Below are 15,803 nucleotides of genomic sequence, written 5' to 3'. Positions count from 1 at the left end.
TCTATACGAACAGCCTGCTGGAGAGAGAAAATTCATCATTCCAGAAAAGCAATTAGGGGCCACACAAAATCACGCAGAGGGTCGCCAATGGCCCATGCACCGCACTTTGGACACATCTGTCTTACAGCATCTACTACAGTTCACTACATGAGGAATTTTGTCTCAAATCTGACTTCTTTATAATGTTCAAAATATATTTGTGACATCTCCACTTAAAACAAAAATCATACACAAATTATACCACTTATCTTGTTGTGAAGTTTCTACACAAAATGTAGACAAAAAGAATCTAATCAGAAAGTGTTGGGTGTTTTAAAAAAGCCAACTGAAAGGCAAAGACATGAGAACCAAAGACCTGAACAAGTAGCATGGAAGAGTCAACAGATTTACCACTAACATCGTCTCTCGTCTCGTCGTCTCGTCTCGTCTTCCTCCGCTTATCCGGGTCCGGGTCGCGGGGGCAGCATCCCAACTAGGGAGCTCCAGGCCGTCCTCTCCCCGGCCTTGTCCACCAGCTCCTCCGGCAGGACCCCAAGGCGTTCCCGGACCAGATTGGAGATGTAACCTCTCCAACGTGTCCTGGGTCGACCCGGGGGCCTTCTGCCGGCAGGACATGCCCGAAACACCTCCCCGGGGAGGCGTCCAGGAGGCATCCTGACCAGATGCCCAAACCACCTCAACTGGCTCCTTTCGATCCGGAGGAGCAGCGGTTCTACTCCGAGTCCCTCCCGAATGTCCGAGCTCCTCACCCTATCTCTAAGGCTGAGCCCGGCCACCCTACGGAGGAAACTCATTTCGGCCGCTTGTATCCGCGATCTCGTTCTTTCGGTCATTACCCAAAGCTCATGACCATAGGTGAGGATTGGGACGTAGATCGACCGGTAAATCGAGAGCCTGGCTTTCTGGCTCAGCTCCCTCTTCCCCACGACAGATCGGCTCAGCGTCCGCATCACTGCAGACGCCGAACCAATCCGCCTGTCGATCTCCCGATCCCTCCTACCCTCACTCGTGAACAAGACCCCGAGATACTTAAACTCCTCCACTTGAGGTAGGACCTCTCCCCCGACCCGGAGGTGGCAAGCCACCCTTTTCCGGTCGAGAACCATGGTCTCAGATTTGGAGGTGCTGATCCTCATCCCAGCCGCTTCACATTCGGCCGCGAACCTACCCAGCAAGAGCTGAAGGTCAGAGCTGGATGAAGCTAGGAGGACCACATCATCCGCAAAAAGCAGAGACGAGATTCTCCTGCCACCAAACTCGACACACTCCACACCACGGCTGCGTCTAGAAATTCTGTCCATAAAAGTGATGAACAGAACCGGTGACAAAGGGCAGCCCTGGCGGAGTCCAACCCTCACTGGGAACAGGTCCGACTTACTACCGGCTATGCGGACCAAACTCACGCTCCTCTGGTAAAGGGACTGAATGGCCCTTAACAGAAAGCCACCCACCCCATACTCCTGGAGTGTCCCCCACAGGGTGCCCCTGGGGACACGGTCATAAGCCTTCTCCAAATCCACAAAACACATGTGGATTGGTTGGGCAAACTCCCATGCCCCCTCCATCACCCTTGCAAGGGTATAGAGCTGGTCCACAGTTCCACGGCCAGGACGAAAACCACATTGCTCCTCCTCTATCTGAGATTCAACTATCGATCGGACCCTCCTCTCCAGTACCTTGGCGTAGACCTTTCCAGGGAGGCTGAGGAGTGTGATCCCCCTATAGTTGGAACACACCCTCAGGTCACCCTTCTTAAAGATGGGGACCACCACCCCGGTCTGCCACTCCCTAGGAACTGCCCCCGATGACCACGCAATGTTGTAGAGACGTGTCAACCATGACAGCCCTACAACATCCATAGCCTTGAGATACCCAGGACGAACCTCATCCGCCCCCGGGGCTCCGCCGCTGTGTAGTTGTTTGACTACCTCAGCAACTTCTGCCCCCGAGATCGGACAGTCCATCCCCAGGCCTCCCAGCTCTGGTTCCTCCTCGGAATGCGCATTGGTGGGATTGAGGAGCTCCTCAAAGTATTCCTTCCACCGTCCGACTATAGCCTCAGTTGACGTCAGCAGCTCCCCATCCCCACTGTAAACAGTGTGAGCGAGTTGCTGCCTTCCTCTCCTGAGGCGCCGGACAGTTTGCCAGAACCTCTTTGGAGCCGATCGATAGTCTTTCTCCATGGCCTCACCAAACTCCTCCCACGCCCGAGATTTTGCCTCGGCAACTGCCACTGCTGCACCCCGCTTGGCTGTCCGGTACCTGTCTGCTGCCTCCGGAGACCCACAGACCAGCCACGCCCTGTAGGCCTCCTTCTTCAGCCTGACGGCTCCCCGAACCTCTGGTGTCCACCAGCGGGTACGGGGGTTGCCACCACGACTGGCACCGGCCACCTTACGGCCACAGCTAGCAACAGCCGCCTCGACAATCGCAGAGTGGAACAAGGCCCACTCGGACTCAATGTCCCCCACTGCTCTCGGGACGTGGTCAAAGCTCTGCCGGAGGTGGGAGTTGAAGACCGTCTTGACAGGTTCTTCTGCCAGGCGTTCCCAGCAGACCCTCACTATGCGTTTGGGTCTGCCAGGTCTACGCGGCATGTTCCCTTGCCATCTGATCCAACTCACCACCAGGTGGTGATCAGTTGACAGCTCCGCCCCTCTCTTCACTCGGGTGTCCAAAACATACGGCCGCAGGTCAGATGATACGACTACAAAATCTATCATCGACCTGTGACCTAGGCTGCCCTGGTACCAAGTGTACCGGTGGGCATCCTTATGTTCGAACATGGTGTTCGTTATGGCCAAACTGCGGCTTGCACAGAAGTCCAATAACAAAACACCGCTCGAGTTCAGATTAGGTGGGCCGTTCCTCCCAATCACACCCCTCCAGGTCAAGCTGTCATTGCCCACGTGAGCATTGAAGTCCCCCAGCAGGACAATGGAGTCCCCTGATGGAGCACTATCTAGCACTCGTCCCAGGGACTCCAAAAAGGGTGGGTACTCTGAACTGATATTTGGCCCATAAGCACAAACAACAGTCAGGACCCGTTCCCCGACCCGAAGGCGCAAGGAAGCTACCCTCTTGTCCCCCGGGGTAAACCCCAACACACAGGCAGAGAGTCTCGGAGCTAACAAAAAGCCAACCCCAGCCCTCCGCCTCTCACCCGGAGCAACTCCAGCAAAGTAGAGTGTCCAACCCCTCTCCAGGTCTCGGGTTCCAGAGCCAATGCAATGTGTCGAGGTGAGTCCGACTATATCTAGCCGGTACCGCTCAACCTCTGCCACAAGCTCCGGCTCCTTCCCCGCCAGCGAGGTGACGTTCCATGTCCCAAAAACTAGTTTTCTTGTCCGGGGATTGGACCGCCAAGGCTCCCGCCTTGGTCTGCCACCCGATTCACATTGCACCGGACCCTTCATGTTCCTCCTGCGGGTGGTGGGTCCACAGTTGGACGAGCCCATGTATCCGGTTCGGGCTGGGCCCGGCCGGGCCCCATGGGCGAAAGCCCGGCCACCAGGCGCTCGCTCACGGGCCCCCGGGTACTCCGACTCTTCATTTTAACTGCCATGAAAGATCCTTTGAACCGTTCTTTGTCTCACCCTTCACCTAAGACCAATTTGTCATGGGAGACCCTACCAGGGGCACTAAGTGCCCCAGACAACATAGCTCCTAGGATCATTAGGGCACTCAAACTCCTCCACCACGATAAGGTGACGGTTCAAGGAGGATTTACCACTAACATCTGAAATAATAAGCTTGGTGATGCCTGCTTCTTTTTCAGTGTTCTGGTATTGTCCACGCTGGATCTGGTCATACTGTTATGATTCTGTGGCTCCTATTTAAATTGTGAAATGCTGCTTTAGCTTGTCACGCCACTGTTTTTCCTAACAAAATCAAATGTTTGATAGTGAAAAATAAGACAGTAGGAAGAAAAATAACAAGCCAGTTCGATGTCCTGCATCTGTCAGCTTCAGGCTTTAAATTGAACATGTGTGGTTTTGGACGACAGATTTAGATTGCACCAACCTAAGAACAGCTATGTTCTCTAATGTTGTAAACCACCCTGATAATCTTGCACATGCATCAGCTCTCTTCCCTCAAGAGGAGCGCAGTGCATGTACTTCTAGGAGACGGCAAAATCATTAGACAAATAATATATCAAAAACAGGGGGAAAGCTGCAAAATACAGATATTTCATTTTTCAGTCATTACACTGACTTTTATTCATGTTCATCTTTAAAAATTTTCCTAATGAAAAATCAAAAACATGTCTAACTCTAATTGTGCTGAAGTCTATGAAATCATATTGAATGAAATGTAAAAGCATCTTTTTCTGAGGAAAACCTTAAGACCTTTATAACCCAAGTTGGTGCACAAAATGTAAAAAAGGTTCTTTGAAATGAAAACACTGAGGGGTTTCCGACTGGTGAGTCCAGCATATCACTTAATACTAACAAGATAATAAGTTTACTATGACAACTGATGCATTGGTATAGGTAAGTTAGTAAGAAATTGCTATGGGGTTGTTGTTGTTTTTTTAACTTTTGTTTTGTTTTTGTTTTGCTGATGACAATAAAAAGTCCCAAACTTTCAAAGATCAAACGGATATTGTGAAAAGAGGAAAAAAAATATCATATTTGCAAACCAAATGTTACATGCCAGGCTGTAAAGTCCACAGCAACCAGGACAGCTGCTGCTGTAGGACATGGGCATCTTAGCACCATAAATGGAGATCATTCAGGATCAACACTATCCAGCATCCAATATATCTGATAAAAAAACATCTAAATGCTTGGAGTGTTAAAACCAGTCACTCACAACATTCTGACAGGTGTTGTTTAGCTGAAAGCAGCATACAGATGCTGGTGATCCTGCTCTCACAGCTCTGATGCGTTTTGATGTTACGATCAAACTAATCCGAACTCTCATTGACTTAAACACGTTAGCCCTAAACAAACCACCTATTCCGATAGCTGTCTTTAGATCGTGGTTAAAACCGTACAATTATGTAACTGTTTAGATGCTTATTGTCATTATTCAGCTGTTTACATAGTAGTGAATAAAATAACAATAGTTTCCAGTTTAGCTAGCTATACCGTTAGCTGTAGCTATGAGGAGCATTAGCATTACCAAAACTAACAGGAACCAAAACACCCAAATCTTTTTTCAATTTCATTGTTTTATAATCTAACAACGGTTCATTTTTATATCTATCAGTTCTAGCTGCATTAATCACAAGCGCCAGGAAAGTTACCAAGTCTGGCATCATCAGTAACAAACTCCCTGGATGTTAACGTTAGCTATCCGCCATTTTACTACTTACCTCCTTTTAATTCAAAGACGAGCAGCAACAGAAATTACAGAACGCCGCTGGTGCACAGAGAAAGCTTTAACGAGTTTCTTGCGCAAACTGTCAATTTCCACCTCGCATAAACAATACTTTATTTGTAGCTGGCCTCTAGGAGCCCCTTGGTGGCTAATGTAGCAAGGTACACTGTGTATTTTTGCCCCTGTATATGCACCACACACACCACCTGTCGGTAGTTGTGTGTACTGCAAGGAAGATGTTCCACATCCTGCCAGCTGATGCACACAAGTGCAGCCAAATTCAAAATTACAATCAGTTTAGAAAAAATATATCTAAATTTATTTGTATTTATTGCACATGTCAGAATTATACAAAAATAAATTATGGAGAATTTAGAGACTGGGTCACTACAGAGTCTGTTGGGAGGGGGAAAACTTTTCAAATGCAATTAATTTAACAGAGATTAGAGATTGCTGAGCACCCAGAGAGATGCCTGAATAGGCAAGATATATTTCACAATTTTGTACATTTTAAAACAATTTCATTCCAACATTTATGAAAGAAAAGAAAAATACTGTTTTCACAAATCAAATTGTGGTTTTACATATCAAAATCTATGTTAAATAGAATCTGCTACCATTGTACAACAATCCAGGTCCAGGTTTGAAGAGTCTAGGTCAGTGGTTCCCAAACTTTTTCTAGGAGGACCCCCTTGCCCTTGTCCAAGAAAAGCTAACTTCACCTTTGTCTGAATTTCCACAACAGAATGACACTAAAAAGAGTAAAATGAGTAATGATTTTCAATCAGATCAATTTATAATTATTCTTAATTTTCAACTAATAACAACAACCCATTGAAAAAATATCCACAATCTTTTTTGTAAAAAATGTCTTATTTTCTTTGTCTTCTTAATACATAATACCTACCTAATCTTCTTAAAACCTCCCATAAAAGCTCAAGTCGAGACAAAACTAAAATCAATGACTACGCTGAAAAAAGTCAGATTTAAAGTTTATGTTATGATTTTTTTCCCAGAATTCTCAGAATAAGTCATCACCTCACCTTCCTCCGCTTATCCGGGTCGCGGGGGCAGCATCCCTAGTAGGGCCTCCCAGGCGATCCTTTCCCCGGCCACGTCTGTCAGCTCCTCAGCTGGGCCACCCAGGCATTTCCTGGCCAACCTAGAGATGTATTTCCTCCAGGTAGTCCTGGGTCGACCCGGAGCTTCCTGCCGGCAGGACATGACCAAGACACCTTCTGAGGGAGGCGTCCAGGAGGTATCCTGCCCGAACTACCTCAACTGGCTCCTTTCGATGCGGAGGAGCAGCAGAATAAGTCATCATGGCTTTAATTCAGTTAGTGCACTGTTCTATGTGCAAGTGTTTGGCCTACATGAAACAACACAAACCCAGCACATTGTCTGTGTCAGAATCTTCTCTGGGCTTTACCACCAACCTGTCCAGGGGCAGCATTTGTGACACACAGAGAAGAAACATCACAAAGACTGTCAGAGTCTCCCTGGCAAGCTACACCTTTAGTCTTTCTTGTTTCAGCAATTTTTCCACCGTGCTCATCTTTCTGTCTTAATATGGCAAACGGGGAAGTTTGTAGTTCTGCCTATCTAAAATTTTGATAGTATGTAGCCTGGCCTGCCAGACTCCTCCTCTGTTTAATTCTGCACAGAGAAAGAGCAGATATATATATATATATATATATATATATATATATATATATATATATATATATATATATATATATATATATGTATGTATATATATATATATATACATATATATATACATGTATATACATATATATATATGTATATACATATATATACATATAGATATATGTATATACATATATATGTATACATATATATATATATATATATATATATACATATATATATATATATATATATATATATATATATATATATATATATATATATATATATACATATATACATGTGTGTGTGTGTATGTGTGTGTGTGTGTGTGTGTGTGTGTGTGTGTATGCTGTTGGGACCCAGAGATTAGGGCTATTTTTTGCCAGTGGATGGTACAAATTTCCCATTCTTTTAAGACAACAATACATAATGTTTGAAATAAATTTAGAAGAAGTGTAAATGAGTCTTGTAAAAGTTTATTTAGATGAAAAAAATAGCAAAAAAGAAGTGCAATTCTATTGGGTTACAGGTTACTTAATTTATAAACTTTTAATTTATTTACATATAATCTGACATTTGGTTTTATTGATTGCCACATACTTTGTCTATAGGGATTTCTACGTATTATTTAGGTCAACCTCAATGGAAACACATTAACCCGGTCCTCTGGCTTTTGAGATTAAGATTTTTTTCTGCCCTTTGATGGACCAAAACTGTTACTACAGGCAGATAAAGCTAACTCAACAGCACTTCCTGTTGATTCCTTCAAAATAAATTATTCAATTAAAAACTGCTACAGGTTTTAAATTAGTGTAACAGCATAGATGGTTTAAATATTTGGTATGTCAGAATGTATTCAGTTACACAATATTAAAACTCAACAAATGTATTTAATTGACCTGTGTTCAACAATATTAAATCAATGAACTGTTTGCAGCTATAGCTACCAACCAGAGATTCAAATGTTTTTAAGGTTTAATTAAGATAGGGAGGCTGGATTTCACTTCTAAATGGCTAAGAAGACCAAAAGTGTAGTTGCAGCTTTTAGACACTGGAGGACAACAACTCCCTAACTTCCCTTTTCTAAATCAGTGGCTCCTAAACTGGGGGTTCGGGACCCCCAAAGGGGTACAAGGTTGCTGGGGTCCCCACAAATTTGTCTGTGCTAAAGTTGTGAGATTAGCATGATTATTTTTGTTTAACTTACGTTTATGAATTCTCAGTAACACACCCTGCAGTTTCATCAGAACTCCATATAAAAGTTATAACTCCGAATGTTTGTATTACGTTTGTAAATCATCATTTAACGTGTGTATGTGTGTAGGATTTGGGGTTGGGGGCCCCGGCTTGTCTTGAAAGTGGGCAAAAGGGTCCTTAAGGAAAAAAGTTTGGGAACTACTGCAGAAACCAGAGTGTTGTTCCTTTTTTGCCAGCGGAGGGCGCTATTCCCCCTTTTTTTCAAGACAAGATTTTTTTCAAGATATGATAAATAATGTGCACTTAGTGTTTGAAAACAATTTAGAGGAAGTGTTTCAAGTCTTGTAAAAGTCTATTTAAACATGACTACAAACAGTAAAAATAAATAGATGATTACAAAATAAATACATCTCAAACTTTAGGGGTGCTGGGAATCAGTTCAGGAGGTCTTTAACACCCCCTAACGGGAGTGATGTCAAAGATAGCTGCTGCCAATCGAAGCTACGCTGGATTCAAAATCAGTATTAAAAAAATCCCTACTAAAGTTCAATGTTCACAGAAAGTATTAACTCCACTCATGGACACTGTCATTTAAATATACACAACACTGCTGATGGACAATAGGCTGAAAACCACAGCAGGCTAAGACTTGATGCCAGAAAAAGACACCAAGAACCCAACTGATCCAGCTTAAATTGATAAACTCGTCTGAAACAAAATTATATTAAATGACACCAAACCCACAGTAGACATGAATACGTAGACGTCCCATTGGGTCCTGGGGAGCGTAAGTGTCACCACCATATTGGATTGGTCTCCACCCTAGAATGGGCAACTGTGACCGTGTTTGTGCAGCCTATGGCTGCAACAACCAGCATAAAACAGATCACATAGGATTACTATTGATTTTTCTAGATGAGATGTTATATTTTAATTGACTTTTGTTTAACTATATTTATATTTTAATTATCGTGTCATTGTGAAAAAGTTTGATAAAATGTTTTAGTTGAGTAAGCACATTCCTCAGTTGAAGTGAATGCACTGGGGTGAATGAAGACCCATCTAAAATGGCGGACGGCCACTACGGCAACTCCAAAGGGCAGCGCCAGTTAACGGGGCGTCTACGTATTTATGTCTGTGAAACCCACGCTGTCTCTTCTTGAGTACTGACACTTCCTTTTATGGGTCTGTCACTGATTTGCTTTCTCATATGATGGTAAACTGCACACTTCCTGTTGCATTACTACTGTTGTCAACCACACCACTGAAGCTGAACTGCACTTCCACATTCAAACAGGCTTTGATGTGACTTTGTGTGTTCTCTGTAACTGTCGGGCTTATGCACATAGAGCACCTGAAAACAATTACATCTTGAGCCTATTGAATAGAAACATCAAAGCATTTACAGTATTATTAGTGACAAAGTACAGGGAGTGCAGAATTATTAGGCAAGTTGTATTTTTGAGGAATAATTTTATTATTGAACAACAACCATGTTCTTAATGAACCCAAAAACCTCATTAATATCAAAGCTGAATGTTTTGGGAAGTAGTTTTAAGTTTGTTTGTGGTTTTAGCTATTTTAGGGGATATCTGTGTGTGCAGGTGACTATTACTGTGCATAATTATTAGGCAACTTAACAAAAAACAATATATACCCATTTCAATTATTTATTTTTACCAGTGAAACCAATATAACATCTCCACATTCCCAAATCTACATTTCGGACATTCAAAAACAATACAAAAACAAATCAGCGACCAATATAGCCACCTTTCTTTGCAAGGGCACTCAAAAGCCTGCCATCCATGGATTCGGTCAGTGTTTTGATCTGTTCACCATCAACATTGCGTGCAGCAGCAACCACAGCCTCCCAGACACTGTTCAGAGAGGTGTACTGTTTTCCCTCCTTGTAAATCTCACATTTGATGATGGATCACAGGTTCTCAATGGGGTTCAGATCAGGTGAACAAGGAGGCCATGTCATTAGTTTTTCTTCTTTTATACCCTTTCTTGCCAGCCACGCTGTGGAGTACTTGGACGCGTGTGATAGAGCATTGTCCTGCATGAAAATCATGTTTTTCTTGAAGGACTTGCAGACTTCTTCCTGTACCACTGCTTGAAGATGGTGTCTTCCAGAAACTGGCAGTAGGACTGGGAGTTGAGCTTGACTCCATCCTCAACCCGAAAAGGCCCCACAAGCTCATCTTTGATGATACCAGCCCAAACCAGTACTTCACCTCCACCTTGCTGGCGTCTGAGTCGGACTGGAGCTCTCTGCCCTTTACCAATCCAGCCACGGGCCCATCCATCTGGCCCATCAAGACTCACTCTCAATTCATCAGTCCATTAAAACCTTAGAAAAATCAGTCTTGAGATATTTCTTGGCCCAGTCTTGACATTTCAGCTTGTGTGTCTTGTTCAGTGGTGGTCATCTTTCAGCCTTTCTTACCTTGGCCATGTCTCTGAGTATTGCACACCTTGTGCTTTTGGGCACTCCAGTGATGTTGCAGCTCTGAAATGTGGCTAAACTGGTGGCAAGTGGCATCTTGGCAGCTGCATGCTTGACTTTTCTCATTTCATGGGCAGTTATTTTGCACCTTGGTTTGTCCACACGCTTCTTGTGACCCTGTTGACTATTTTGAATGAAACGCTTGATTGTTCGATGATCACGCTTCAGAAGCGTTGCAATTTTAAGACTGCTGCATCCCTCTGCAAGACATCTCACTATTTTTGACTTTTCTGAGCCTGTCAAGTTCTTCTTTTGACCCATTTTGCCAAAGGAAAGGAAGTTGCCTAATAATTATGCACACCTGATATAAGGTGTTGATGTCATTAGACCACACCCCTTCTCATTACAGAGATGCACATCACCTAATATGCTTAATTGGTAGTAGGCTTTCGAGCCTATACAGCTTGGAGTAAGACAACATGCATGAAGAGGATGATGTGGTCAAAATACTCATTTGCCTAATAATTCTGCCCTCCCTGTATTATAGCCCTAATACAGATGGTTTATTTAATGTGGTATGCTAGTCAGAACAACGATTCTTAATCGCTTTATGTTCTGACTCATTCATGATCAGTGAAGGGTTTCATCGCTGAACTGATGCTGCAGGTCTTCCCCAAGCTGCAGTGGTCGCCCTCTCTGGCGAGGCAAAAACCCGTCCACGAGCAGAGAGATATCCCTTCACAGGGTGAGCGATCCTGCTGGGGCTGAGGGAATGGGACCTCTGCAGTCTTCTCATGGCTGTGATCCGGGCGGACGTGACTCTCATTAAGGGGGTTGGGTTATTGGGCTTCAGAGGTGCTCCTGAAAGTAATGGAGACCCACAGCTTGACTCGACACATGTAGATGACACATCTGAGGGGCAAACTTGTGTTTAGATACAAGAAAACATGCAGAAAGATGAAGTATTCAGTTTTTTTCCTGCACTTTGTGTTTCAAAAAAGAAGAAAGAAACCTGATGGAGGGTAAGCGATTTGTCCAGAGTCATCAGTCTCTAAACTTCTGCTGTTTCTGACAGCCTGGAGGGAGCGGAGGCTTGTTCGCAGAGGTGATCTAGTCCTGTCAGATGATGCTCCTGGAAACACAAGATCTGTTTAAAGACCTTGGTGCAGTTTATGTCAATGCATTTCTAATCTAGAGTGACTTTCTCAAGAATCAATGTGCTTTATATCAAATTTTACCCTGCTGTAAATAAATACATATTGAATAAAAATTGTAGTTTTTTTCCTTGCTGCCATTCCTGAAATAACAAATCAAGTGTGAAAAATATTTTCACAAGAAATTTGAGCTCTGCATCGAGTTTATACCTGGATTCTGGGCCAGTCGGAGCAGCTTGAACTGGGTAACCTGCTGGTGAAGTCTGCTCAGCTTAGGGCTCTGGCAGTCTTGTTTTGATGCTGATGACCCGTGAGAGGAGGGGCTTTTTGATGCTGAACCAGGCTGCCAGTCAGTAGAGTATGAAGCCTTGGTTTTAATTCCAGCAGCAAAATCAACATTTGTTTCAACTTTGGTGTTTAAATAAGTTGGAAGCATCTCTGGGTTACTCCTGAGCAGTGCAGCAGCCGGTGTGGAAACATATTCCTGTCTCAAACCTGAAAACATTGAACAAAAGTTACAAATCTCCCCTGAGAAGGCCCGTTTTAATCAAACAATTAGTCAATCATCCTTTCTGTACTCACTGTTCTCCTGTATTCTGGCCATGATGTGGACATCTGTGATATCCTGCAGTCTGTAGCCTGTAGTTATCGGGTCGTTGGGCAGGTTTGGCCCGTTGTGATCTGAGAAGATAAATACAAGCAAGATATACTAAAGAATTTGTGTTTCTTATGAAGTAAAACAACTCAGCAATCCAAAAATCCCTGCAGCTTTTCTTTGTTTGGCTTCACTAACCCAAACACTTACAACCCAAAGTCCAAAAACTGTTTTGTTTTGTGACAAAAAAATCCTTCAATTATTTATTTCGCTCAGGATTACCATCAGCCCACGTGTTTTTGGGTGTACCAATTTGTCTTTTGTGTAGTCTAACCAGAGAGGCCCAGACTTCCCTCTCCCCAGCCACTTGGGCCAGCTCCTCTGGCGGAACCCCAAGGCATTGCCCGGTCAGCCAAGAAACATCCCTCCAGCTTGTCCTGGGTCTTCCTTTAGATCTCCTCCCAGTTGGACGTGCCCAGAAAATCTCACCAGTGAAGCGTCCAGGAGGCACTCCAACCAGTTAACCGAGCCACCTCAACTGGCTCCTCTCAATGTGGAGGAGCAGTAGATCTACTCCTAGCCCCTCCTGGATGACCAAGCTTTTAACAGACGTCCTGCGGAGAACACTTATTTCAGCCACTTGTATCTGTGATCTTATTCTTTTGATCACTACCCAAAGCTTGTGACCATAGATGAGGGTTTAACATTGATCAACCGGTAATTGGAGAACTTCGCCTTCCAGCTCAGCTCTCTCTTCACCAGGATAGACAGGTACAACGCCCGCATCACTGCAGATGCAGCACCAATCTGTCTATCAATCTCCCGCTCCATATTTCCCTCATCCATGAACAAGACCCATTGCCACTTGAACTCCTCCACTTGGGGCAGGACCTCATCCCTGACCTGGAGAAGGCATTCTACCCTTTTGTGGCTCAAGACCATGTTCTGATTAGAGTTGGTGGGCTGCACGGTGGAACAGTGGTTAGTGTTGTTGCCTTTCACCAAGAGGATACCAGATTCAAAACCCCAGCCTGGGGTCTTGCTGCATGGAGTTTGCATGTTCTCCCTGTACATGTGTGGGTTCTCTCCAGGTACCCCAGCTTCCTCCCATCATCCAACAATATGTCAGGTTAATTGATCCCTCTAAAATTGTCCTTGAGTATGAGTGTGTGCTTGCACAACACGTTCCCGTATGTCTCTGTGTTGCCCTGCGATGGACAAGCGGGTATAGAAAATGGATGGATGGATTAGAGTAGGTTATAGAGTGGAAAAAGAAGTTCTTATCAGTGTATTACTTAAATATCCAGAGTCTGTGAGTGATGGGCTAACTGGTGTTGGGTTCCCACAGGAGCTCACAGACATGCCGGGACAATGATGGAAAGCTGCTGCATGGTCACGGAAGTCATATCTTGATTCTGACAAAAGTGAGATTAGAAATAAAATAAATGCATGTCCAAACCGTTAAAGATGGCTGCTTAAAAATTAATCAGTTTGTTTTCCACTTTCTAACTTTGATCCAGCTTCTTCATCAGCCCACGGCGAGCGGCCTCCATCTCTGGGCTGGGGTTATCTAGGACATGTCGACACCATCTGAGAGCAGACTGCTTCTCCTCAAACAACGGCTTGTTCTGAGGCTCGTATAACCTGTGGAGAAAATACAAAGAGTGATAATCATACTGCTCAGATTCTTATAAATGTTATTTAAAGGTGTGGAATACTGGGAAAATCATTTTAAATTGATTATTTCTGATTATAATCATTCACTCTGAGTTTTTCATGCAAGCTGAACCTGAAAGTAGTCTCCTGCATTAACTTCTGGTAGAAAATAGATGTTGAAGCTCCAGGATTTTAAAAGCCTCACAGATCTCTGTCACACTGTCACTTAACATTCATGGACTTGCCTATTTTGGCTCGCGACAGCGAAGGCTGTTGTTGAAACAGCAGAGAACGTCTCAGCTAGTAGAAGGTAACAGTTAGCATTAGCAACTATACCCAGTACTGCCAACTCTCACGCATTGAGCATGAAACACACACACCCTTTCATGGTCACCGAACGGAGAGAAACGGTTATAATGCTGATCACTTCATGGTATTTTGTCATGAGTGAAAACATCAATGCTGCAGAGCAAACAGAGTCAGTGGTAGATTCCCGTTGCTGTTATCCAATCTGAGGCGAGATGTCAGAATATCAGAACATAAGACACCAAATCCTGCCGTGTTAAGCTCTCCTCTGGTGTGGCATTCTTCCTGAAACAGGCGTATCTGAGTTTTATTTCTCCCCGGTACGACTCGAAAGGCATTTATTCCTACTAGAGATCACCGCAAATGAATGGACTGTCCCACACCTTTAAAAAAACTGGCAGCAAATGCCACTTACCAGCTTTCTTCATCTTCAGTGTTGTCATCTATATCAAGGATCTCCACCAGGTCCAAAGCAGACTGTAAGTCGTCATCATCCCAGAGGTCTTTTTCACTGTTATATTTGTACAACTTGATTTTCAAGCCACAGTTTGGTGAATTTAACCCAGACTTCAAACCATCTAGTCTCATTCTGGCGTCCAAGGCAAACGATCGCCCATGATCTTTCTTGAAGCTTTCTGGCTCTGGATCAATCCAAACATTGCAGTGTGAATCTGGATGTTCCTCCAGCTGCAGACAGCTGTGTTTATTCTCATTGCTGAGAAGGCAATAGTCCATTCTTACATCCAACTCCATCTGTGTCCGATTGCAAAAATACTGGCTCCAGCAGCTTTGGGTGTGCGGTTGGAACTCCATATTTCTGTGTGAAATCCTTAATCTTCCATCCAATCACCTTGATGAAATCTTATCAGATCCTGATTTTAAAGTGTTTTAAAGTTATGCTGGAAGCACACAGCAGCGTCACTCTACCTTCCATTGACCCAGATTTAAGGAGTGGGGCTGTTAAGTATAGGCACCCAACAGATTGGATGGATTTAGAGAAGCATCATGAGATTATGTGGATTAAAGTGTCCACAAGTTGCAACTAAGAAAGAAAAAGCTGCTCAACATCACACCATCATGGCGAATATTGACTTCATACAAAGATCACTCTCAGATGGCCATTTTATGCATTGTGCTGCCATTTCATCCATGTTTTTTCTTTTTTCTAAGCTTTAATTGTGAACTGCTTTGAAAATTAGTCTTATTAATAAACTGGGTTGCTAAACCATCATTTTGCTTTTTTGTTTTCTGTATTTCCTTTAGAGTAACTTCCTCTTCATTTTTTTATACTTTCTGTTTTTTCATGACTGTTAGTCATGCTTTCTTTATATTTCTGTGTATTGTTTTTTGTGTGCAAGGACTGAAGCAAAGAATAAAAAGTTCATTTTTATACTTTTTGACAAATTATTTAGTAAGTAAGAAGTAAAAAAGGCAGAAAAACAAGAGAAACAGGAACAAGAACTTC

General features: G+C 43.7%; 2 protein-coding genes across 2 annotated transcripts in view; both read right to left on the bottom strand.

The window, feature by feature from the left end:
• The window catches only part of stag2a (STAG2 cohesin complex component a), a 30,917-nt gene extending 25,415 nt beyond the window's left edge, over positions 1-5,502 (bottom strand). Inside the window, exon 1 of the mRNA XM_015960960.3 lies at positions 5,321-5,502. The gene's annotated coding sequence lies outside the window, so the exon portion shown is untranslated. The remainder of the gene's footprint in view (positions 1-5,320) is intronic.
• A 5,241-nt stretch (positions 5,503-10,743) lies between these two features.
• LOC129152423 (SLAIN motif-containing protein-like) lies at positions 10,744-15,264 on the bottom strand. The gene is made up of 7 exons (XM_054730593.2): positions 14,754-15,264; positions 13,887-14,020; positions 13,672-13,791; positions 12,364-12,462; positions 11,992-12,276; positions 11,640-11,759; positions 10,744-11,539 (listed from the first exon to the last, which is right to left on the bottom strand). The coding sequence occupies exons 1-7, from the start codon at positions 15,149-15,151 to the stop codon at positions 11,271-11,273; spliced, it is 1,425 nt and encodes a 474-aa protein (XP_054586568.2). The 5' UTR covers positions 15,152-15,264; the 3' UTR covers positions 10,744-11,270.
• Between the last annotated feature and the right edge of the window lie 539 nt (positions 15,265-15,803).

Source organism: Nothobranchius furzeri, chromosome 10, assembly GCF_043380555.1.
Source record: "Nothobranchius furzeri strain GRZ-AD chromosome 10, NfurGRZ-RIMD1, whole genome shotgun sequence".
NCBI classification, from domain to species: domain Eukaryota; kingdom Metazoa; phylum Chordata; class Actinopteri; order Cyprinodontiformes; family Nothobranchiidae; genus Nothobranchius; species Nothobranchius furzeri.
Note: the sequence above shows the minus strand (reverse complement) of the source record. Positions and strands in the feature narration are given on the sequence as shown.